This window comes from Ambystoma mexicanum, chromosome 2p (genome assembly GCF_040938575.1).
Source record: "Ambystoma mexicanum isolate Mex_15411 chromosome 2p, UKY_AmexF1_1, whole genome shotgun sequence".
Lineage (NCBI taxonomy): Eukaryota > Metazoa > Chordata > Amphibia > Caudata > Ambystomatidae > Ambystoma > Ambystoma mexicanum.
In genome coordinates, this window is record NC_090923.1 from 1,383,719,809 (window position 1) to 1,383,745,186 (window position 25,378).

Here is a 25,378-nt window from a genome sequence, read left to right on the forward strand (position 1 = left end):
CAGAGGAGAGGCTGCGCCAGTCAGTCCATTTAAGGAGGGGAGGGGGGGCGGTGGGTTGTCCGGGCAGACTTGAGCCGGATGGGTGTTTCCGGGAGAGATGGCCGTCATCGCCCTTCCAGGGGTGGGGTGGGGGGGTGCCAGATGACGTCTCTGCCTTAAATCTTGCCTCCGGAGCTCCTCCCCCCACCTCGAAACTGGCTTGTGGTGCCTATACAAATCTATGCACGCCAGCGGTACTTCCATCCCTTCTTGTGAGCTGGACCAGCTCGACCCTGATATTCTGGTGCAAACTGACATTGCAGATGGGCAATATAATTCGGGGGAGGGGAGGACCTCCCAAAGAGTTCACTAACGTCAATGACTGTCAGCTCGACGAAACCCCTGGCGCAAGCGCTGTGCTCACCTCAGACAATAATCGGGAGAAAAACTGCATGATCCCAAGAAGTCTAGTCCCTAGTGCAAACCATAAGAAGGAAAAGAGGGCCACCCTGAATAAAGGGGATGCATCGAGCTTTCTTATGTCGAAATTTCTAGTGAACTTTTTCTCCAAAACCTTAAAAAAAAAAAAAAAAAAAAAAAAAAAAAAACCACAGAACCAGGGAAACCTTCAGATGCAGAAATCCTGAGTGTGGTCCAGGACCAGACTCCTTCAACGCAAGCCACCATAGATGTCAATTTACAGAGTGGCAAAGAAACGCCCATTGCGATTTCAAGGTACTGGGCCTTAGCCTTACACTTCATCTTCGATTAGGTGGCACTTTGGGTCGCCTCAACCTTCTCCCAAAGCCTTTGTGCTGGCAGAAAAATCTGTCGATGAAGAAGAAACGGGGAAACTAAACATATGAGGGTGGGTGTCCATGATACCGACCCTGGGGAATTTCTTTTCACAAGATTCCCCCCCCCCCCTCTACTACCCACCCTTCTGACCTGCCTGTCTCCCTGTTGGCACCTCCATCGGCACTAGCTAGCTTAGGAGTTGGTGGAGCGGCCAAAATTGGTGGGAGTGGGTGGTCAGGGGCTGACGCTTTAAAGAGGCTTCCTAACTTGCAGCCATCACCCAAGGCAAGAACAAATGATATCGGGAATTCCCTGCCTTTTTCTTATACGCAACCTGAAAAGAGCAGTTCTGACTCAGATTGGCGAACCCCCGCCGCTGGTAAACCCGTTAGATCATCCTTTCACTCCGGTGGGGAAAACCCGAAGATCTAATTCCGAAACTGGCAGACTACCTATCCACAACGTTATTCCAGGGCTGGGGTCATCCCCAGTACTGAGAACTCCCAGGACATCTCGATCGCATTAATCTCTGTCCAGAAACAGACGTCTGAGCGAGCTACCTTCTATTACATCGGAAGACTCGCCTTCAAGGAAATCAGGAAATCGGATCTCCTCTCTGTAATGTCGGCGGTAACTATTGCCTTGGCGCCTTTTTGCAAGTTGTATGAGTCCATCAATGACACCTTGAAGGACCATACATCGGTTTCAGCTATGATGCATAGCAAATGAATATACCTAGAAGGGTATATAAACGCCATCAATAAACGCTTGGAAAAGATGGGGACCCTAAAGAGATTGTCCAAGAAGAAATGATGAGCCTCCATCCAATGATGACCAGAAAAAAGTGCCCCATAACCCATGAAACAAGCACTCAGACTCCAACTGAACAGGAGGTTCAGCTTCCGGCTGAGCAAGCAAACAAAAGGAAAAACAATGTGAAGGGCCCTCCGATCTCAAGCAAAAAGAAAAAATGCCAGAGGTTGGCTGTACCAACGGAGCAATTACTGATATTATCCTCATCCAGCCAGCCCCGTCCGAAACACACAGTGCTGACTCGGCTCTTAAAGAACCCATTAATAAAGATTTTGCCATCTTTGATGCCACGAAATCCAAAGAATTGATGACAAATTCACAGCCCCCCCCCCCCCCTGGACGAGGCACACCCTAGTACGGAAGGGGGGGGGGGCTTAAAATCTGGCTACCACCCTCAAAACCACCAGAAAGAACATCAGGCGGTGGGCACATCTCAAATAAGGACGCAACTATAAATTTACCAAAAGACTGTGACAAAGAAGTGTCCTCCACACTCTGAGAACTGTGGATGATTTTTTTGGCTGTTGATGATTTAATTAACCTAAGTGAACACCTCCACTCTGAGGAAGAGGCTCAGGAGCTACAACTGGAGGTTGCAGTGGGAGGAGACATCGATCAGGGCGATGAATCACCTAGACTTTCCAGAACACTTCCTAATATCTGCAGACCCGAAGCGGCACTGCAATTCCACACTCTGGAGGACCACTGTAAAAAAACAAGTTACTAATCCCACCTGGAGCCTGGTAGAAAAGCGGGTGACACCTCCACGTGATTCGAGAAGGGAAAAGTCAGAAGTTAGGGACCGGATCTCAAGGCCGGCCCTACCTCGTGAAAGGCATTTGGCCAGACGCAACCAGAAGAAATTGTGTCCGATCTATCGCCGGCTCTCGGCCCTGCCGACCGACCGCTCGCCCGCAGAGAAACCAAGCTCCTACCAATTGAGAGCAAAGCCCTCCCCAGAAAAACAAAGTAAGCTCAATCGGGTTAAAACAAAACAAACTTTTAAGCTGGACCAGCTTCTTGATAACAAAGAATATCTCATGCTGAACCGAAGATCAGTTCTCAACTTGTTCCAATGCATCCCAAACCTGTGCTTGATGAGAACCGAGGTCCTCAAACTTGTTGAACCGGTTCATGAGGGATCCAAAGCGACTGCATATCTTCATATAACTTCTCCAGTAGTGAAAACTATGATTGGAGATGCAGTGGAAAATGTCTTGAGATTGGGATTTGATCTACTAGAAATAGTAGACGGAGGCTCCCCCTCACCCTCGACGGACCACCATGGGGATGAAAGTCAAAACACCTAAACGGCATCTAAGGACAGAAAATGGCCATTATAAATCTACGGCAAAGAACACAAATAGATTTACTACACAGGAAAAACGGACCAAAAGGGCCGATCATCCTTCACCCAGGAAAAAAACAAATGGCTCGCGACTGGGACCCTGCTCCCATCTAGCAAACAATCCATGGCAGATAAGGAGGCTGAGAGTATAATCTATAAGGACCCCTTGGGGATAGGCAGATTCCCTCTGGCCTTTTGGATAAGATCCAAAGGATCATAGCACAAGTCCCTCAAACGACCGGACTAAAACTCAAGATAATTTAAAGTAGGCACCCCCTTCATCAGCTCTGGTCCTGGCTCCCAAAGGCTTTAACTTCAAATCGTAAACCGTAGCAATGCGACCTGCCTCCTCGTGTTTGGAACGGAAGAAGCTAAACTACGAAATCCATTGGAAGGGGTGTTGAGGTCTTGGAATACATGGGGCTTCATCCATCTTATGATGGAAGGAGGCATAAATCTGGGATCATTTGACATACTTTGCCTACAGGAGTCTTAGATGAGGAAAAAACCTGCAATGGATGGCACAACTTATCCTTTGTTGCGGCGAAAAAAGGGGCTCGTGGGTGTCAATCCTGAGGCCTAATTTCAGCAATCCGCTCAGGCAGTGGGCTCCATCTACAAGGAACGATGATTACAAATCTGTACCTACTGGCTATCTTAGTACGATGGTACCAATACATGAGTGCAACTGATAAGATTGTACCAACCCCCATGATCATCATGAATACGTACTGGAATCCACAAGTAATGGACGACAAGACCTTCTTATCCATGATCGAAAAGGCTATTGATGAAGCCTACATGGAATATCGTGTTTCTTATGTGATCATATGTGGGGATTTAAATGCAACTTGCCCCAATCAAGAAGACATGGCAAAGTGGAGGTTTCCAAAATCCCAAAGAGAAGAGCGGGGAGAAAAGTGGATTGATCTCATGTCCTCGAGAGGCGTTCTGAACATGGGAGACCTATTTCGACAAGCAGAACGGGTCCCAACATGGGAAAGGAACAAATCTCATGCAGACATTGACCATATCTTCGTAACAAGGACACTAGCACCTCAAGCAGATTCTTTTGAGGTAATAAAGACAAACGCAAGCGATAACAAGCTCTTTTCTCTCACATGGAAATCTCGTGCAATGCAGAAATTCCAAATGATAAACCAAATAGAATGTAATTCTCAAAGAACTAGAATTAAACTGTCAGAACCATTACGGATCTAACAAAAAATTACATTAAGAGGACAGAGGACCATCATGCTAAAGGTGCTTTAACAGCTCTGGACTATCAACCTCTCCTGCTCCCTAGAAGTCCAATGGCAAAAAGCAAAAGACCTTCCTCAGATTCACGCAGCCATACCTCGTAGAAAAAAGACGGGGACCTTCGGAAACTGAAGCGTGTTTCAAAAACATCCTTCCACACCAAACCTGGAAAGGCTACTCGTATCCTCCAAGATCTATACATCGTGGGTGAAAAACCATTGCCTGTTAATATATCAACAGGATTCTGAGGAAACATTGAGGAAAGTGAGTGGCCATAATCCACGTGAGTTCTGGGCCCTAAGTAGATCTGTGAACTCCCCAGTGGAGGAGGGCTTACTGAACAACATCAGTGAGGAGTCGTGGGTGAAGTTTATCAAAACACTCTTCCAACGGACCCCAGTCTTCACTAGTGCAGACAAAGCAGAGCAAACTGAACAATGGGCTGACTTGGGAGATATAGAAGAAATAATAGATGTCATCCAGTGGCGAGGAGAAGCTGTGTCAGGAGGGCCGCCTTTCTGCTAGTTTTCGGGTGAATACTTGGAATTGGGACTCCCAGTAGGATAGGTGCAGGCTCCAGTGGTATCACCACCTGGGTGATGTCTGCTATCGTAGCGGTGCTTTGGGACCAGAACTCCCTTATCACTGGGCATGACTCCATATGTGCATATAGGATCCCGGAAGGCCACAGTGGTCCTCTATCGGCTGCCCCAGGTCTGCCTCCCGCTGTGCCATATAGGAGGCCTTGGCGGTAAGGAAGTCCACCTGTAACAACCTATAGAGAGCTGAGATTCTCCCCCGAGCCGGTGGATCTTTGATTGTGAGCTCGAGGGGGGCTAAGGGCTCGAGTAGCCGCTGCGCGGGTCAAGGGGTGGGAACACCAGTGCCTCAGTTGCACATAGGAGAACCTGTCTGTTTGCACCAATCGGAAGGCACTATTGCATTGCTCGAAGGAGCGCTGTTGGTCCTCCTCAAAGAACTGACCCAAATAGCTAAGACATCCTGCTATCCAATTCCCAAAATTTGGAGGGAAAGATCCCGGTGTAAAAGCTGGGTTGTGGAAGACTGGGGCGGAAGGGCTCAGATCTCTCGGGATGCCTTTACATTTACAAGCCCAGTCCCACGCTCTTATGGTGTGCTTAGTAGAGGACAAGATGCCTGGCCACATCCTACGCAGAGAGGCCGTGAGATGTGGTAGGAAGCGTAGGGGGAGGGGCAGGCAGGACTGTTCAATCTCATCTATTTTGGGCGTCCCGAGGCAATGGCCCAGGCCTGTGTGTGAGCCATCTGTGCAGCAGCCTGGTATTTCTGGAGGTCGGGAACTCCTAAGCCTCCTAGCCTGGGGTTGCTCATCATGGTCCTCTGGGGGATCCAAGACTTTTTACCCTTCCAAATGAAGTGGAACATTTTCCGTTGCAGGTGCTGGAGCGGGGGCCGTGAAATTGGAATGAGGAGGGAAGTGCGTGCATAGAGGAATCGTAGTAGGAGATTCATTTTACATGCCGTGATACAACCTAGGAGTGAGATCTCTTGCGGGGGCCATCGGTCGAGGTCCCTCTCGAAGTCCTTGAAGAGCGAGGGGAAGTTTGCCCAGTAAGTGTCCTCCGAGCGGGCTGAGATCTGGACCCCCAGGAAGGGAATACATTTTTTGCTCCGTTGGATCGAGTCCCCCCCAGTTCCAGTCCAATCCCCAATGCTGCTGATTTCCTGAAGTTGATGCTAAATCCAGATACCCTCCCAAACCTATGGATCTCCGCCAGGGCAGCCACGTCATCCGCATAAAGAGCGATTTTGTGTTCAGAGGGTCCCACGTTGGGGGCCTTTGACCCTGGGGGTTTAGACATATTCTCTGGGCGAGTGGTTCCATGACTAGGGCGAAGGGGGGGGAGAGGGGACAATCTTGTCTGGTTCCACAGGTCAGTGGGATTGGATCGGATAAGAGGCCATTGACTCCAAGTAGGGTTTTTGGGGCTTGGTAGTTGGCTAGTATCAGCCTTCCTGGGGTGGGGCCGAATTGAAAGGACTCAAGGGTGAGTCGCAGGTATTCCCAGTCTACCTTCCGAATGCCTTGGTTGCGTCTAGGGCTAACAAAGTCAACTTCTGCGAGTCTTGATTTGTAACGTCTGTCAAGTTGAGGACCCTGAGAATGTCATCTGCGGTTGATCTGTGCAGTATAAATCCCGCCTGGTCCGGATCTATGATTTCAGGGAGAACTCCCGCTAATTGGTTTGCTAGGACCTTCGAATATATGTTAGCGTTGAGATTTAACAACAAAATGGGCCTATATGAGGCGTGTCCCTGGGGTCTTTACCCGGTTTGAGGGCGAGTACTGTGATCGATTCCTGCATCGAGGGGGTTATAGTTTTCGTGGCGGCAAAAAGAGTTAGAGTTATCAAGGGGGCCAACAGTTGGCAGCGGAAAGTTTTATCGAGTCAAGAATCCGTCTGGCACCAGGGTTTAAGACTTGATGGCTGCGTCAACCTCCTCACTAGTAATCGGAACTTCCAAGTTCTCTTTTAATCGCATCTGAGAGGCGAGGGAGGGCCGCGCCCCGCAGGTAGCTTTTCTGTTCCTCCAGTGACCGCGGGGATGCCGACATGGTGTCTGTGAGGTGGGCAGCTGCTAGTTGTAGCTTGTCTCGATCTGCAAATTTGACCCTGCCTTGGGGTTCGCGTAGGCCCTGGATGGTATTTCGCTTCTTGGCCTTGGTGAGTTTCTCCACCAGGAATTTGTTCACTTTATTAGTTTTGGCATAGCAGCCTTGCTTTGTTTTAGTGAGCAGCTGTGCTGTGTGCACAGCGTAATGAACATCAAGCCTATTCCTAGTTGCCTGCAGGACCCGGTGGGATCTCGGGGTCCAGCCTCTGGCCTTACAGACTGCCCCCGCCTCGTGGACCTCCTCTTCCAGAGCTTGGGGGGCCTGTTGCCTGCGCTTGTGGAAGGCAGCTCCCTGGGCTATTAGCGCTCCTCTTAACACAGCTTTCGTTGCATCCTAGGTATTAGCTGGGAAGGTATCCTCATTCCGATTCTTTGTGAAAAAGTCCTTGATTAGATTCGCTATGGAATCTCACAGCGGCATTTCTCCCAAAATAGGGTTGTAAAGTATCCATCTACGTCTTGGGGTAGGGTCAGGATCATGGGCTTGGAGTATCAAATTGACTGGAGCATGATCAGAGAGCACCCTAGGGCCAATGGTTACTTTGTCAGTGAAGGCTATTACCTGAGGGGAAGCCAGCAAGCGATCGATTTGAGAATGTGTTCTGTGGACGTAGGAGTAGTCGCGCTCCTCGGGGTGAAGCACCCTCCACGTATCTACCACATCGAGGGTCCTGAACAGTTGGAGCAGGCTCCCTGAGCCCTTGAAGTCTTTGTGAGCGGGTGGTAGCGATTTGTCTTTGGGCGGGTCCGGGACACCATTGAAATCTCCCCAATAATAGTTTGGCCTTTGATGAAATGCGAAAGGGCTTCCTCTAGGGCTGCATAGAACTCTTCTTGGTTGTCGTTCGGGGCATAGATCGAGATGAGGGTGTCGACCGTAAATCCGGCATTTGACTGCTACAAAACGGCCCTCGGGACAGAGTAGTGTGCCCAGGATTTGCGGGCTGAGGTCCTTTGCAAAGAGAATTGCAGTGCCCCCTTTCTTGGAACCATTGGAGGCTAGGAACTGCACTGGAAATAATCTGTCGCGAAGATGGGTGAAGCACGCTGGGATCAAGTGTCTCCTGGAGGAAGACTACTGCAGCTTCCTCATTCTGCAAGCGTCGGAGCGTAGAGTTCCTTTTGGGTGGGGAGTTCAAACCTCTAACGTTTAAAATAAGTAACTTCAGTTTTCGGTGCAGGGGGAGGTGACCCCCGGGCTTCTGCGGGCTCTCGGGATTGGGCAACGGGGTTGGAGGGGTGGAGTTCGGTCGTCATCCGGAGGCTTAGTGGAGATGCGGTCATCATGCAGCTGGATTTTTAACCCCCTCCAATAGGAGGGTAAACATGTTATGTTTCTTTTTTTCTTTTTTTTTTGAGGTTGGCCTTGGTCAACAGGGCCATATCTGCTCTTCTAGCCAACAGGGCTAGGGCGGTAACAAGATACTGAGTATGCCTCCAAGGGGGATTAGATGGCATAAGCCTTGGAGGAGGGCATGGGCCGCTCAGAGCCCGCAGCATCCTACTTATCACTCCCAATTCCGCGGTCATTCATCTCAGTAGCAAGTCGCGATCTACTGCGAGCAACATGGTGGAAATGTCTGAGCTCTTGGACTGTTTGAAGTTTTTAGCCATAGCTCTCGGTCCTGGGTATTTAGGTGTTTGGCTCTTCAGGTTTCAATGTCTCGGAGGGCTTGGTTGACGGCCCCTAGGTCATCCAATGGTGGTGGGGGGGGGTCTTCCCCTACTGCTGGCCCGTACGGGATAGGGCAGTTACTTGCTCTTTAGGAGAGCAGGTGTTGGGCTCGAGGATGTCCGCGGGGGAGAGGGGAAATGGGCCGGGGCGCCCCAGGAATCAGCAGGCGAGGGAATCACCACGAGAGCTGGCTGTAAAAGGCTTGTCCCCAGCAGGCAGCAGCCAGGGTCCGGCGGGGCTGTGGGTTGCGCCGGGGGGCTGTTGCAGTGGATGGCCGCTTCAGGGATTCTGGGGCCAGGGCCCGAGCCATGCCGGTCCACCCGGGAATGTCAAGTTGCTTATTGTTCAATTGGGTCTCAGGGTCTCTTTTGTCTAAAGTGCGAGCGCAGTTGGGAGGGGGCTGTATGGCCCTTCTTCCTTTACAACCTCTCTCCTACCTCCCGAGAGGCCCAGGTTCTAGGGGCCTTGGGAGTAGGAAGCCCAGCCGCATTAGAAGGGGGGGGGGGTGCGGGCATATCGCTGGATTAAGACCTGCTGGTCCGGCTGAGCAGGGTGCTCTAATTACTGGGCCAGCACGTACCTCACCCTATGATGGGCTAACGCACCGAGGGGTTGCTGGGGCCTCGTTTCTTTTCCCCGACGTGTGGTTGTGCCCCCAGGCTGCTTCCGCTGGGCGCTAGGATCTGAGCCCAAGAAGATCCCGGTCTGGCCAGCTTCTCAGGGCGGGAGGGGGGTCCAGTCCCCGTCGGGATTTATTCCCTCCAGCTGGGCCTCTCTTCGCAGCGTTGGATTATGCTGCACTTGTCCACCGTGGATGGTGCCACGCCGGCCAAGAGCTAACTGCGGTACTATGCCGTTGAGTCCGTGGCGCCTCAGTGTTCTCCTTGGTTTTTCTCCCTCCACGAGGGGGGAGGGGTCGGGGGCTGCTCGCTTCCAGGTATGGGAACGCCTCACGTTAGAGGTCCCGCCTGCTTGGTCGTGAGCTCGCAATCATCCTTCGGAGCGCTTCACTGACGTCACCCGCCCAGCTACTTACTGGGTCTCTGTCCGCCATCTAGGAATGATACGGCAGGCAGGGGGGGCTCAGTACGTTGGCTTCATATCAGGGCACCCCAGGAGCCCATCTACTTCTGGAGGACCCTCCGTGCCTTCCTGTAGCTGCCGCTGCGGGGGTAACTTTAGATAGACGGCAGGAAGATTATGATTATAATTTTAGTAAAGGCTGCAGGTCCTGAACGGAGCCCATCAGAGGAGCTGCCACATAGCTGGCGTTCCTGGCCACGCCCCCAAATTTCTGGTATTTGCCATCCTATAGGGCTCCAACTTTTTCCATCGCTAGTATGTTCCATGTCTTGACCTACCAGCATGCGGTAATGGGGCCTTCTGTGTTTTTCCAGCTTTGTGCCAGTCAGTCTTGCCGCCATTAATAGCTGTGTAATGAGAGAGGCCGTCTTACCTGTTGCTGGATAAACCCCTTTTACCACCGCTCCCAGTAGGAGCACTTTTGGGTCGATTCGGAGTCGTCGCCCTGTTATTTCTTTTATAAGCCCCAGGACCTCCTTGCAGTATAACTTTGCCTTGGGCACTCCCATCACATATGATGGAAGTCCCCTCTGTGACCGCATTGCCTCCAACAAGTGGGGGGATAGGAGGAGTTCATTTTATGTAATCTGTAAGGCGAAAGGTACTACCTGTAGCATAGTTTGTAAGCAGTTTCTTTGACTGTGGTACACACCGATGGTTTCTGCGCTCTCCTCCATATTTGCCCCACTCTTCCTACATGACTGGAGTGCCCAGGTACCGTTCCCAATTACCTTTGTATTTCATCGGTTCCTCCATATGCGCATTGTCCAACAGTCTAAATAATTTGAATAATTTGGCTATTGCTCTCGCGGTTTCACCCTCCTGTAGTCAGTTCCAGGCCTACCTGGTTTCTGGTGGCCGCTTTCTTCACTTCCTTCTGTGATACCCAGTGTCTTATACATATGTACATGTACCGGTCTTTCTCGCCCACTCTAAATACCTGTTAACAGTCCTCAAACGTGAGGGGGGTTACCTTAACGATAGAAATCGTTCAAGTGGAGCGTCTGTGGCTGTCCCCTGTTAACCCAATCCGTTTTCCTTCCCGGGGGCAAAGTCCTGGTTATGCGCCATTGGCGTATACAGGCCTAGCCCCAGCATTATCTGTCGCTTTCTGAGCGCCTTATCCCATTCTCAGTGCCACGCGGGTGGCCTCTAGGAGCTGTCCCTCGGCCTCTCTGGCCCACACTCGTAGTGCATGCAGTGTGCCTAAGGGGATGCTGGTTATACTCTGCTCAATGCTCACCCAACCCTGTGAGCGATTTGCCCCTACCCACTTCAGCATAGGTGCCACCTGGGCCGCTAATATGTACCTCCCAACCTCGGGGACTCCCAGCTCTCCCAACAATGGTGGTCTGGTCAAGATCCTTTTTTGTAATCTAGGTTTTTTCCCATGCCATATAAAGTTCACTATCTCTTTCGGTAAGGACTAAGCCAATCCGGGGGGAATCTCCACTGGGATGGACCTCACTACATAGGAGACGGGGCAGTAGCGTCATCTTCACCGCAGCTATACGGGCGAACCATGACAGTTCCTGTGTGTCCCAGCTATCGAGGTCTTCCTTCAATTGTTTCCATAGGGGAGTTATGTTAGCTATGTAAAGGGTCTTAGTTTGTTAGTTGGATACCCAAGTATTCTATTGTGGCGTGTTCCCAGATTAGTGGGTATGGGGTACTCAGCATTTCTATTTCCCCCACATCTTCTGAGATGTTCAGAGCCTTAGATTTGGTGAAGTTTATCTGTTACCTGCATCTGGGTGTTCTGGTCTCTGATTGGAGACCTCAGCAAAGGCATGCAGTTCGTCAAGGGCCTTGGGGAGGGATCTACTACTGTTCCTAAGGAATAACAGGATATCATTCGCGTATAGCGCTATCCTATGTGATGTATCTCGCCAACCCACCCCCATCACCTCCTTGTCGAGCCTAATGATTTCCGTTATTGGTTCCATGGCCATCGTGAAAATAAGGGGTGACAAAGGGCATCCCTGCCGGGTACCTCACCGTAGTTCAATTTTTGCGGTTGTGCTTTTATGAAGTATGAAAGTTGTGGAGGGGAGTTGAAAGTTAGCCAGGACCATCCTACTGAAGACTGGATCACAACCAAACTTCTAAAGGACCAACGACAGGCATGACCAGTCTAGGCTGTCGAAAGCTGTTATGGAAAATGTTTGCCCCGTCTATTGCCTAGGTCAATTATGTCGACTGCCCTTCTGATGTTATCCTGGGTATGACGACCCACTATAAACCCTGCCTGGTCTCCATGGATAATTTTAGGTAATACTTTTGTGGGTCTAGTAGCAACGATTTTGGCGTATAATTTGGCATCAGAATTCAAGAGGACTATCGCACGGTACGTGGCGCAATCTGTGGGGTTCTTGCCTGGTTATAGCACTACAATCGTAGTTGACCTCCCCATGTCAGGCGTGACAGTGCCACTCTCTCGGATGTGGTTGAAAAGTCTAGTTGGAGGGGGGGCAGGGCCCAATTGGTTCCGGAGCGCCTTATAATAGCCGATCCCTAGCCCATCCGATCCTGGGGATTTGTTTGGGGGTAGATGCGTTATGGCTTCCCCTACTTCCTTTGCAGTTATGGGGGCTTGCAACATGAGGTTATCCATTTCTGCAATTTGTGGGAGGGTGAATCTCGACATATATTTTGTTTGAATTTGTAGGGGAGAGCCTACCTTTACAGGAGGTCCCGATGGAACTTTTCCATTCTCTCTACTTTATCCTCCTCTAGCACACATAACTCACCTGTTATTTTTGAGCACGACTGTGATTTCAGGCACCTTGCTTCAATTTGGCCACTAGGAACCTATTGGCCTTACCGCCATGAGCGTAATATGACTATTTGGTGTTTAACAGGGCTTGTGCCATCGACATGGGCTTCTAATTGAGCCCGCAGTGCGGAGGGTTCTCAACGCTTTCAGAGTGTGTCTAGCCTTATGTTGTGCTTCTGCTATCAGTACTTCTGCCTCCAGTTTTTCTTTTATGAGCTCCCTCTCAATCCGGTGATACCAATCCCCCGCCCCCCCCCCCCCCCGACTACTGCTTTATCTGCGTTCCATATAATTCCCCACTCCGATTCCCCATTATCATTCTCCTGGAAATAGTTAACTAGTATTTCTTTTATGTGTGCCCTGAGTGCAATGTCTTTCAGTGTTTTTTCATTCAATCTCCACTGCTTTCTAGTCGTAGGAGTATTGCTCCCCCGAACCGTCTGTAGAAGATCTGGGGCGTGGTCAGATAGGTATTTGGCTTCTATCTGCACCTTGTTTATCTGTGGGATTAGCGTGGGTGATATTAAGATCATGTCAATTGTCGAATACCCCCTGTGGACTGACGAATAGTGTGTGAATTCCTTCTCCTGTTCGTGAAAGAATCTCCAAGTTTCTATCACCCCCAATTCCCCGAAGAGTCTCCCCAGGGCCTGTCTATTCTTGCTGTCTGCATGAGTGGGTGGAGTGTCTTGTCTAAGGCGCAGGATCCTTCATACTTTTAAAGTCTACCCCTATTATAATTTGACCCTCACACCAGTTCCCCAGGCACCATAGAATCTCCCGAAGAAGTCTTGCTTCTCGCTTGGGGCATAAATAGCTATGAAAGTATATATTTGGTCGTCCAGCGTGCCCTTGAGAAGCAAGTATCTACCGTCTGCATCCCTGGGTACAGCCCGTTGGGCGCTTGGTAGAGTGGCCACCCCTTTGTTTTTCTGCCTTCGACAAGGCCCCACGTCGAAACAATAGTTTCCTGCAAGAAGACTATTGCTGCCTGGAGCCCTATGAGTCTAGTTAGGATAGCCCTACATTTAGGGTAATCACATTCAGGTCATCCATGCCCTTCGTCAGGGTCCACCTCTCCCTTTGGAACTATCTGGCAACTCTTCCCCCGTGTAGGTAGTTTCTTCATCTTATTTATCTTATGTCACTTGCACCATGAGATACTTCTATTGAACTGGACCTTAACTGCCCCCCACCCCCCACTGCCCCTCTGCCCCACACACCACACACCCCTCCGGCCCCCAACTTTTGACTGAGGCATCGTGGTGCCTCGCCAAGGTGCCCTTCAGAGCTAGGGGCCCTAGGTTTGCCATTAACTTCCCCGCCAGGACCTTTGTTGTCCTATATAGTGGTTCCAATGTGTCTGCCACTCCCAACTCAACTCTGTCCGGGGGGGGGGGGGGCTCATCCATTCCCCAGAATGCCACTGCGATCCAAGCAGTTTATTTTTACAAATTTGTGCAAATACATGTGGCAGTTTCTTCACCCACACTTTTGCCTTAAAATAAGCACCAGGTGATTTAGCGGTTTGTTTTTCAGACACCCCTGCACCCCCTTCTCACTCCCCAACTATGGTCTGAGTTGGGGGAAGTCCTGACAGAAAAATTGTAAACAGTTGGGTAGTTTTAGATTTTCTGACCACCCTCCACTGAAAGGCCTGTGTTGGGGAATCTGGATGGTAAAAATTGGGATGATTTGAGAATGTAGGATTTTCAGCTCCCCCCACGTATAGGCCTCTGTTATTGGAAAGTTGGACTAAAAGGTTGGACTGATTTAAGAACAAAGACTTAAAGTCTGGGTCAACAGGACAAAAAGAATTACCCAATTAAATTATAGGCTGTAGTTTTTCAGTGCACACTGGGAAGTGGTTTCTTTTGAATTTTAACAAAAATCACCCTGTAGTGTTCAACCAAATCGGGAATTCATTAAATTAATCTTTTTAGTTAAGTAGGTAAGGATCTACAGTTTTGCTCCCCTCCCACACACTATTAAAGGAATGGATTTAGGGCAAGCAGATTCCCCCACCTTTTGGTTTCCCAGGGCGAAGTTCTACTTCCATTGAACACCTCTGTTTAAAGTTCAGGAAAGCCAGCTGCGTTTCAGGACACTCTGGAAAGATGGGATGGGGTCTGATCACTGCAATCTCAGGGATGGCCTTCAGCTCTCCACCATTGGAACCAGTCAGCTTTTAGGCCTTCCTGGAAATAGACATCCCCACTGGTTGCACACTCGGCAATCTCCTCTGCTGTTTCCTTGCAGCTGTCAGATGGTAAGTTTAATCAGCTCTCTTCGATGGGAAGTTTCAGTAGCTCTGTCCCTTACTCCTAGTGCATTCCCCCTTGTATAGCAGCGATGACGCCACCAATTTTAAAATCTTTGGGTAAGTACCCAGCAAGAGTTCTAACAATTAGGATTCGACAGTTACTCTTCTCTCTCCTCCCAAATCCAGCCTTCTCAACGGATTGGTTCAAGTTTGGAGCAGACGTATGGCAGCCCCATTTGCAATCTCAATTTGCTCTCCTGTCAAATATTTGGCAAAAATAGCTACATAGCAAGACTTCATAATTTTACTAGCAACTGCTATAATATATATATTTTCTTTTTCAGTTAATTATGGGGAATTAAATAAAACAGCAGGTACGCACCATGTTGCACTGCCATATAGCAATTATCTACCGTTTTCACATAGCTTAATAGTTCTGAAACTGCAATTTATTACCCATTTTCTTAATGTTATCTTGCACCGTTCACCAACTCACATTTGCAACACTTTCAGATCAGCAAGAAACCCATTTTATTTGGCTGTTACAGTTCCCTGAGTCGTAGGTGGATGAATTTTAGATCACAATTGCCTTGAAATGACAAAAATGATACATAAAACAAATCTTACTTATGGTTGCTGGGGGAAAAGGGCTAAATTATACTTTTAAATTAATAGTATATCTTCATGTGGGACAAATGGCAATTCTCCTGCCTTCAGGCCATTTGTTTTCACTGTGCCTGTCTGTAACCAGAGTTTTTTCAGTATCTTTTGTGTTGGAAGCTTGTTCTTTGACGCTGGAGATTCATCCTCTTAATGGCAGCCCGTGTCTTCACACCTACTCTCTACATTCGGTCATACATCTGCCAAGGGAAATGGTCCTGCAGAGACAGCCAGTCTATAGGACTTTTCCACACCTTCCCGTGTAAGCCACATTGTATTGCAGTTGTAAACGCTAGGATGCCAGCCTTCTAGTCAGGGAGTTCTTGCGACTTGTGTTCTACAGCCAGCGAAAGGGATTGCCTCTGGTCTACAGAAACCTTTCCATGGATAACAAAGTGGGCGTTTCCAGGTCTGCTGGTGTTAGGCAAGATTGTTTGTAGTAGCCCTGTGGGAGACTACACCAGCCTTGTCCTCTTGGCAAAAGGTAACCCAACTTTTGTTATTAGTCTGTACTACTTAAGTTGGTAGAGTGACTGAGCAGCCAGACTTATCTCAAGAGGGGTCCATGTGAGCTGTAGAGATGTAACATAGAGATTCACAATTATCCAAATAACACTTATACTCAATGTTTTCAAGTAAAATAATTAACGGTTGGTTTTAAATAAGCCTTCTTTAGACAGGCCAATATGTAACAATAAAAATACACTTCATAACACTTCCTCAGATTTATGTTAAGCAAGTAGATACTCTTTTGGAATGTGTCACACACACACACTTCCTATACCGTGAGATGACTTCAATTACAAGGACACTGTAGACATTGATATATCACTTTTTGACACTTAATGCAATGCTGAGGTTGTGGAAAACGTTAGGGAAGGAAAAGGTTAACAGGTTCTAAAAATATGTGGATACCTAACAATGTTCCAATGAAGTCTAGGTTAGACCTTTTCCAGCAATACAAGTTAAATTTATGCACCACCTATGAGGGACAGTTAAAACCTAAGTCAATGGGTCAGAAGAGTCTGCAGGGAGCCAGGACAGCCAAAGTCAATTGGGTCAATGTCTAGCGAGGCACTTCTTCAGATAGCACAAAAGTCTTGCAGAATGTTATTTAGAGTTTGTAGAAAAAGAATTGGGCCACACGCTGTAAGGCTTGTGAAGGCAAAAGTGCATGCAACGCTGCAGAAAAAGCAGCTACTGCAAGTCTCCAGTGAGACAAGCTACAGACCAAACAGTTTAGTACCCCTTTAGTCAAGGCAGTATCTTAGTTTGTAAGAAGAGGGGCCAGCTGGCTTCTGTTCAGGTTGCAGTCCTGCAGTTCCTGGGCCCCAGTCGTGGGGACAAGAGGGAGGACGTCTGGAGCACTCCTGAACTGCAGTTTGAAGTTGAGGGGGGCAGAGGCTGATATAAAAAACATTTCTAGAAGGTCTGGGTACCACGCTCTCCTGGAGCAATGAGGAGCATGTGGGATCCGAACCTCCTTAACACTTGGGTAATGACGGGGTCTGGAGTGAGGAAACGTGTACAGCAGTGGGAATGACCAATCCACTATGAATGCGTCTCCTAAGGCTCCTCTCGGAGGACATTCCCTTGAGCAGAATCTCTCGTACTTCCGTTTGGCACTGGTGGTGAAGAGATCCACTTGTGGGGTTCCCCAAAGGGGGAAGAACTCCAAAAGGACTTCCTGAGTCAACTCCCACTTGTGAGAGACTGTGCTCTGCCTGCGCAGAACATCCGCCGCTGCATTTTCCTCTCTGGCCAGATGAACTGCCGAGAGTGAAAGTTCCTGCTGCATTGCCTCTCTGCACAACAGGAGTGAGCCTAAACCCCCATTTTTTAAGGTAATACGTGGCCACTGTCATGATCAGGACACTCTTCCCCTGCACAGACGGCAGAAAAGCCTTCAGAGCCAGCCTGATGGCCCTCGGCTCTAGTGGAGTTTGGACTCTGACGGAGACCAACGACCACTGGCGGTCAAGTCTGCGGCATGAGCTGCCAATCCTGTGAGGGAAGCGTCCGTCACTACAGTCCCCTCTGGCCACGGTTGCCAAAACGGCTCCCCCTTCATCAGGTTCCCCTCGTTGAGACACCAAAAAAGATCCTGGGAGACAGAGTGGAATCTGAACGTGCTCGGACATCTTGCTTGAGAACCCATTGCAGGGAATCTCATCGTCAGCCTGGCCTCTGACACCAGAAAAATGCAGGATGCCACGAGGCCAAGCAACCATAAGAATTCAAAAGCCAGAGAGACTGGGCATGTTGAAACTTGTCCACCATCTGCACAATGTGATGAGCCCTCACCTTGGGAGGCAAGCACTTCCCCAAGGAAGTGACCAATCCATCCTGATGTACTGGAGCTGTGGGAAGGTGTCAGATGCGACTTTTTGAAATTGAGGGAGAAGCCCAGCCTGTTGAGGGAGTCGGGTGAGACGGAGGTGATCCAATGCTTGCTCGGGAAAATGCACACGGATCAGCCAGTCGTCCAGGTAGAGGTAGACGTTGAATCCCCCCTCGCCTGAGATACACTGCCACCACCACCATTAGCTTGGTGAAGACCCTCGGGCAGAAGTCAATCCGAATGGCAGGACCCAAAACTGCAAGTCGCCAGCCGCAAACCTCAGGTACTTTCTGTGCTTGGGATGAATCGGCACACAAAAGTAAGCATCCTGAAGGTCCAGAGACACCAACCAATCCTGAAGTTCAAGGGCATGGAGGACTTGAGAAAGAGTGACCATCTTGAACTTGTTGATTCTGAGAAGTTTGTTCATCCAACGTAAGTCCAGGATGGGTCTCAATCCCCAGTGCTTTCTTTGGAATCAAAAAATAATGGGAATACCTTCCCTTGTTGTTCTCTGCTACAGGCACGAGTTCTATAGCACCTTTCTTTTGCAGGGTAAAGTTTTCCTGCACAAGGAGTGGATCTGGAAGCTTCAAAGAGAGATTCCCGGGTGGATTGTCGTGAGACCGCTTTAGGAAGGGAAGGCAGTAGCTGTAGGCTATGGTATCCAGAACCCACGCATCCAAAGCAATAGCTCGCCATTCTTCGAGATGCTGAAACAGTCTGCCCCCAACCGGCGAACCATGGGACATGGCCTCATGACTGTTTTGGAGCGGCTGCGGCAGCGCCTGAAGGCAAAGAGGCAGCTGCCTGAGTGGATTTGGCACCACGATTTTCCTGACCACCACAGGTACTTTTACGCTGCCCCCTTTGACTGGCGGTTGCTCTCGTTCTACCAAAGGAGTAGTAACAAAAAGAAATCTCCCCTCCACTTCTGTCCCCTAGGACGAAAAGGCAGAGGTTGACGCACAGCTGCGCTTAAAGATTTTGCTGCAGCTTTTGAGGTCTGCAACCTCTCAAGGCTCTCGTCAGCCTTGCTGCCAAACAAATGCGCGCCATCAAAGGGCATGGTCAAAAGACAGGCTTGCACATCCGGAGCAAAATCTGAATTCCGCAACCACGCAAACCTGTGTATAACGGTGCTTACAGCCATCGACCGGCTAACACTGTCGGCCGTGTCCAAACCTGACTGAAGGGATTCACACATGGCATCCTTGCCATCCTGCATGAGAGCAAGGAATCCATCCCTTTCTTCCCCTTCGGGAATATGCTCAGCCGCAAGAGAAACACAGTTCCACAGAGGGTGTGAAAATCTTGCCAAGGCACAAGTGGAGTTGGCTGATTTTAGCGCCATATTCTCTGCAGAAAACACCTTGCGTGCCCAACCATCGAAGCGTTGGTCGTCCCCATCAGGAAGGATGATAGGGTACACCGCTTGCCTCGAGGTGGCCATAGCTGCCTGAACCACCAGGACTTAGTCGGGCAAGCCACTTTCCTCGCGGCGCCATCCTCCGAGGACAGGGTGACGGCGCTTCCTAGAATGCCCGGATGAGGGGGACGAATGACTGGAACCATTCGGGGACTGAGACCTCCGGTACTCCTTCCGACGCAGAGAGTCACCCTCGAATTGTCCATGGTCAAACCCTTGTACTTGGATATACGGGACTTACTGGGTTTCGAACCCCTACCTACCTACCTGAAGCTTTCCCTTATGCTCCCACAAGGCCTTAGCAGTCAGCGACTGGCATTTGCAACAGTCGTCGGTGTTGTGACTCTCACCCAAGCACCACAAACAAATGTGATGTGGGTCAGTAATCGACATTTTCGACTTGCAATCCCGGCAATTCTTGAAGCCAGACTGCGGAGTCGCAGGGATTGAAGAAGACATATTCACGAGGAATACACAAGGTGCGCTGAGTCTCCGAAGCAGGCACGTTTGCGGAAAAAACTGAATTGGGGCTATGGGTGTCCTATTTATAACATCCGGTGACGTCGCCCTCGACAGAGGCCTTCGAGGGACATCGACGCAGGATGCCCTCTGCCGAAAATGTTTCCGGTACACAGCTGTGGACATTACATGTTAAAGAAATGGAGTACGTTGGAGGAACATCCAATCGATGGAACGTTACCAGTTAGTAAGTAACTTGTTCTTCACTTTACTACTCTTGCAAACAGTAGTTTACCCAAGACCAGGTATTTGAACCTTATGAGAAATCCAAAGGACTTCTGTGACACTGCAGTGAACGTGTGCTGTGTGTCAAAATACAAAAGGTAGATAGATGCCTATAGAGTTTGTCAGACTCCAAAACCAAAACAAACCGAGTCCTTATCAGATCAAAAAGGTCTCACTCGCTCCAGGATAAAAATGAAAGCCCTAAAGTCCAGCAAAATAGATGGGGGGGTTAAAGGGGGTCTCTAAGGTTGAAGGGAATTGGCACAGAAATGAGAATTCTCCTTAACAGCTGGTATTTTGAATGCAAAACATAATATGCGTTACTTTTTGTCAACATGCACTCTTTCCATGACTTTGTTAGCAGGGATACATTTTTCACATTTAAACTGCAAACACGCATGCAGAGCCATTTCTGTGTCAGTGTTTAAAATCTTGTTTTTCATGTGAAAGGGACCTTTGATTTTCTTCCTGCTTTGTGGAATAAAATGCTGCTTTTCCTTTGGTAGTGAAAGGTAGGCCTTTTCCACATTGCCCTTCAATTTTAACTTGAAAAACACACATGCAAATCCGTGCATCAGTGTTGAAAAATCCAGTTTTTGAGGTAAAGGGGACCTTCAGTTGGGGGCCTTTTGAATGCACCCCACATAGTGTTCAGAGACTCCTAAGCAGGATCCATGCAACGTGCAGACATTTTAAAATTTCAAGTAAACAAGGGAACATATTTAACAAATGATATAGTCTGAATCAGTGTTTTTTGGCCATCCACCAACAAATATTTTGTTCTATATATTTGTTAGCTAGGACACTAGCCGAAATGCTCTGAAGTGCTTTTCTGTTCATAAATGAGGTGACGGATTCTGAATCAGACTTGGCTCGTGTGTGGGCCAAGGATGTACACACAACAAAGCAATGGTTTGCACCTGATTAGTAGTAAGTCTAGTAATTCACCAGGACCGAAAAGAAAAGCTTATAACTAAGCGAAATGATTCATAGGAGTCAACACATTACTATAAGTTGTGCTCTGAGATCAATAATCCTTCCACAGGGTTTTCATCCGTTCACTGTTATTCCCATTGCTGATTAATAAGTACCAATTTGTTATGGACTCTACATGTGTAGAGGAGGTCCCAAGCACGACCCGCACTCATAGCGCCCATTTTGAAGTGCCAGGAACGTTCACACTGAGATGCGTGACGTACGATGAGCAAATAAACTAACAGAGAGCCGCAGTGGGGCTCTGCCCGTTACCGATCAGATCGACAGCACCTATTGAAGTACTGACACCAAAAAAAACATGGACAGTAAAGAACCGATTGAGAAAACCATATCAACAAATAACTGAATGAAGATCGTCTGAGTACAGTACCTGAAGAGGCCAAGAAAGTCCTAAAAGAAATTGAATGGTGACATCATGAGAACTTAGACTGACTCTCAGATAAAGAAAACAACCTGTGAATGACGAAAAGAGATAAAACACCATGGATAAGCGACATCCTGAGTTGAAGTTAAAAGGACGATGTCAAGTATAAGAAGCTTATGCCATAAGAGCGATGAAGATATGCAACCAGTTTACACGTGTACAAATGCTTGGAAACGCAAACAAGTTGAGGAAATCGTGCGGCTTTCTATGCTTAGTTGAAACTTATAGTGCAGTAAGCGCCACATACACATTTACCTCCAAAAGGAGCACTTTTTATGACGTATATGTCCACTTTTCAAAAGGGAAGAACCAACCGCAAGTTGCTAGAGGCCCCAGGAGCGAAGGCCCTCAAACACGGGAATCGAAAGCCAAAGACAGAAACTAAAATCAGATGCATGAGACCCGTGCAAAGAAACCAAGGTCATCCTAGCTGATACAGTTTATGACGCCAAGAGCGGAGTATCCTGTTCAAAGGAGTCAAGATCAGCAGCAGAAGGCATTTGGTGGACAAAGCTAAAATCAAATGCACAAATTACATGGAGACGGAGACGGTCTCACAGTGCCTAAAACACGTGATCTGCCAAGTAAGAAGAGTTGAGGCCTTCAGACCTACGCGCAGCCTTGAGCCATACACCGATATCGGAGTTCTCCCAGACAGAGAGGCGGCATCAAGGTCTGCAAATTACAAACTAATTGACACATGGTCAGTGGGTCAGTAATGGATGGTGGTACTGGTTGGTGGGAGGCAGGGGAGCTGACGGGCACCCTGCACCTGGCCGACCATTCTACATGCTGCTAAGCAAAGTGGAAAAGTACAAGGTGACGTGGTATCAACCCAATCACAATGTACCAAGTAATCTAGGATCCTATAGTCTGTAGAACCAATGAGACGCTGTACTTTTAGTGACGTTTAGAGTAGCCATTTTGAAGGAAGGGCTTAGTTGCCCCACCTGATATTGTCTATCCAATCCCCTCTCCCTCTTACGTATACAGATATAATCCATATAGTAAAGTTACCTTCCTATAACCAATAGAATTGCATGGAACATTTTTAGCGTTTCACATCGGCGATGACAAGTTTTTAGTATAAAGGATATGATTTTTGTGAAATTCATCAGAGTTGAAGTGAAAAGGAAGATCGAGCAACCGCTGATATTCATAACTCCCCATTTTTCATTAAACTGACTCCCTTTGCCAAAGCATTGAGTTGTCATTGATTTGATGCTTGAGTACTAATCTGCATCCCCATCCATCTCACAGGTGCTGCTATTCCATCTGAAATTGCTGTTTGGGAAAACCCCAGTCCTATGGGCCGGCTGGGGTCCCTCCTGCACACATGTAATCTCCATTGTGGAAATGTAAACTAATTAATACTTTCTCTTTGTGGTAACCTTAGGAATGCGTTTGTACTGGAGTATTGTGGAGAGGTTCTGGACCACAAGGAGTTTAAGGCCCGCGTCAAAGAGTATGCTCGAAACAAGAATATTCACTACTACTTTATGGCATTGAAGAATGATGAGGTGGGTGGCAACTGCTTGTTTACACTTCCTTTTGGGTGGTGCTGCTATGTGTAAAATGTTCTTTATTATTCATTGTTATTAATGAAGGCCTTAAGCATGATAAAAAATAGTAGGGTACCAAACGGAGCTAGAATGAGCAGAACGCCTTTGTGGTAAATGAGCACTCCATGTTCTTATATTTGAGCATCAGTGTACAGTCATGCTTTTTTGTGAACCTCGTTTTTGTATGTTGATATCTAAGCAATCAAATTGCACTCTGATCTTTGGTTTTGTAACGGAGTAGTCAGATTATTTTCATTGCAATGCGCATCCCTCTCTGTAAAAGTGAACACTTTAGCATATAAAGGAGACCCTTAATATATCTTTCATAAGACTAATGAACAAATTATAGCGTATTATATCTGCAAGATAATTACTTTCATGACCTAGCACATGTTACTCTTATCAGAAAGAACTTTTTCGCTTACACAACTTGGCTTCATTTACTTGCGTTTAGTTTCTCATTTACACAGCCACACTGTCTAGTCAAATGCTATAAATCATTCTATATTCCATCTCCACAATACCTTCTGGGCTTTACCACATTCTAATTGCAATGCCTTTTGGGACTTGTCACTTCCCTGTACTATCAAACAGGGTTACCCTTCTCGCACATCTGAAAATAGTGGTCCATTTGACACATCTTTGACACCTCGCGGACCTTGCCAAGAAGGCCCACTATCAGCTGCACCTCCTCAGAGGCATTCTCCCTTTCCTCACCTTCCCAAAGAAACTGTCACCAGAGCTTTGGTCCCCTCTGTGCTGGACTACTGCAACAGCCTCTTCCCCAATCTTCCTTTATCCTCCCTTAACCCCCCCCCCCCCTTCAACTAATCCAGAATAGGACTGGAAGGCTTATCCTTGCCTCAAGCCCACTGACTGCATCTCTCTAGCCCTAAAATCTCTCCACTGGCTCCCAGTTGTGCTAGGATCAAGTTCAAGACCCTTTGCATCATCCACAAGGCCTTCTGGGCCCTCTTACCCTGCTTCATCGAACCCTCTCCCTTAATACCTCCCTGCTAGAGCCCATTGGTCTTCTACCTTCAACTCTTTTCAGATCAGGCGCTTCTCTAAGCAGACAGTAAGGGGGGTAGATCTCTCTTCTCTGCAGGAGCCTATCTCTGGAATTGTCTCCTTGAGCCGAATCTCCTCAAGTTCCAGAAGCTCCTCAAGACCCTCCTTTTGTCTTCTTCATTTCCTCTCGCCTGCAAACACCCCTGTTTGCCGCAGTGACTGGCTGCCCGGTGCCACCTGAGTTTTACAGGGCACCAGGCCCGGTGCCATCTGAGTTTTACAGGGCACCAGGGCCCCCTCCCTCCACCTTGTACTTAGCATGTAGACTTTCACCCCTGCTCACCATGCAATTCCCTGGCACTTGCCCTCCTCCCCTCCCCTTAGCAATCTCCTAGCCAGAGCGACCCCCCCATTCACCCCCTTTCACCTGCACCCTCTCCGCTTTACCCTTCACTTTCCTTCCCCTAGCACTTTGCATTTTGCACAGACCTGCACTCCCCCCACCCCTCCCTCACTCTTCTTCTTACTGCACTTGCACAATCTGAATGTCACAAGGCCTATTGGGACCATTGTTGTCCTCTTTCTCTCTTGTCCCCCACCCTTCTTTTTTTTGTTGTCTTGTGGTGCCTTGAAACACCATTTCTGATGCTTGTTAATCTGCTTAGAATCACATGCTGTGCATATGGTCCGACATCCAGTGGTAACCGCGGAGTATTGCATCTTGTCTTTCGGGGGACCGAAAGGGGACGTCGGCATAGGCGTGTCTGAAACACTATCCCTATCGTGACGTGTGTAGTACCCAAAATCCCTCACGCGCCGAGGTTCCTCAATTGTTTTTTTCCACCCAGATAACTGGTCGCCCTATAGCGGAGCTCTTCATGAGACATTGTTTATCTTACCGAATTGTCGGTTTAATCCCCGTTAAGTCACTTCGCCCATCAAGAACATCTTCGATGAAGACTACGGGGGAATCGTCTACGGCTGTGGGTTCTGGCGCCTAAGATCCGGCGTTCGGACTTCCACGTGGTCGGGCCTTCTGGCCGGCCTTCACAGTAGGGAGAGTGGGCTGGGGGTTTGCCATACTGTGATGTCTTTCTTCTTTTCCACTGCTTTCCTTTTTGGTCTGGTCACCCTTCCCTTTTCCTATGGAAAGGACTCCATTTAGATTCTGCCCTGTGTGTAGGGTCAGATATCCGTGGAAAGACGAGCACACGTCGTGTAACGCTTGTCTCCCCCTGGAGCACGACAAAAAGCGGTGTTCGGCGTGTAAACACCTTAAACCTAAAACCCGCAAGGAGCGCCGGTTGAAGCGGTGGGCTGCGTACGGAATTTCACACGTGGAGCCTCCCTCCCCTGCCGCAACACCAGCCGAAAGTGACGGGGGGTACATTGGATGACCAAACGTCCCAACGCGGACGTTCTAGACCTTGAGGCGGACTATTCTAGAGCTGCCACGCCTGTCCCCGACCCTTCCAGGCTCGACTCCGGTCTAGCTACCGGGACCACACCCAGTGACAGGGGTGTACAATCGCACCGCACAAAGCACACAACCCAAGCG

General features: G+C 48.7%; 1 protein-coding gene across 3 annotated transcripts in view; it reads left to right on the forward strand.

Moving 5' to 3' along the window:
* Positions 1-25,378, forward strand: part of SETD2 (SET domain containing 2, histone lysine methyltransferase) — a 1,465,157-nt gene that overhangs the window by 370,054 nt on the left and 1,069,725 nt on the right. For all 3 annotated transcript variants that reach the window (XM_069645793.1, XM_069645791.1, XM_069645792.1), the window contains one exon: positions 22,644-22,767. In XM_069645793.1, coding sequence (XP_069501894.1) covers positions 22,644-22,767 — 124 coding nt within the window. The remainder of the gene's footprint in view (positions 1-22,643; positions 22,768-25,378) is intronic.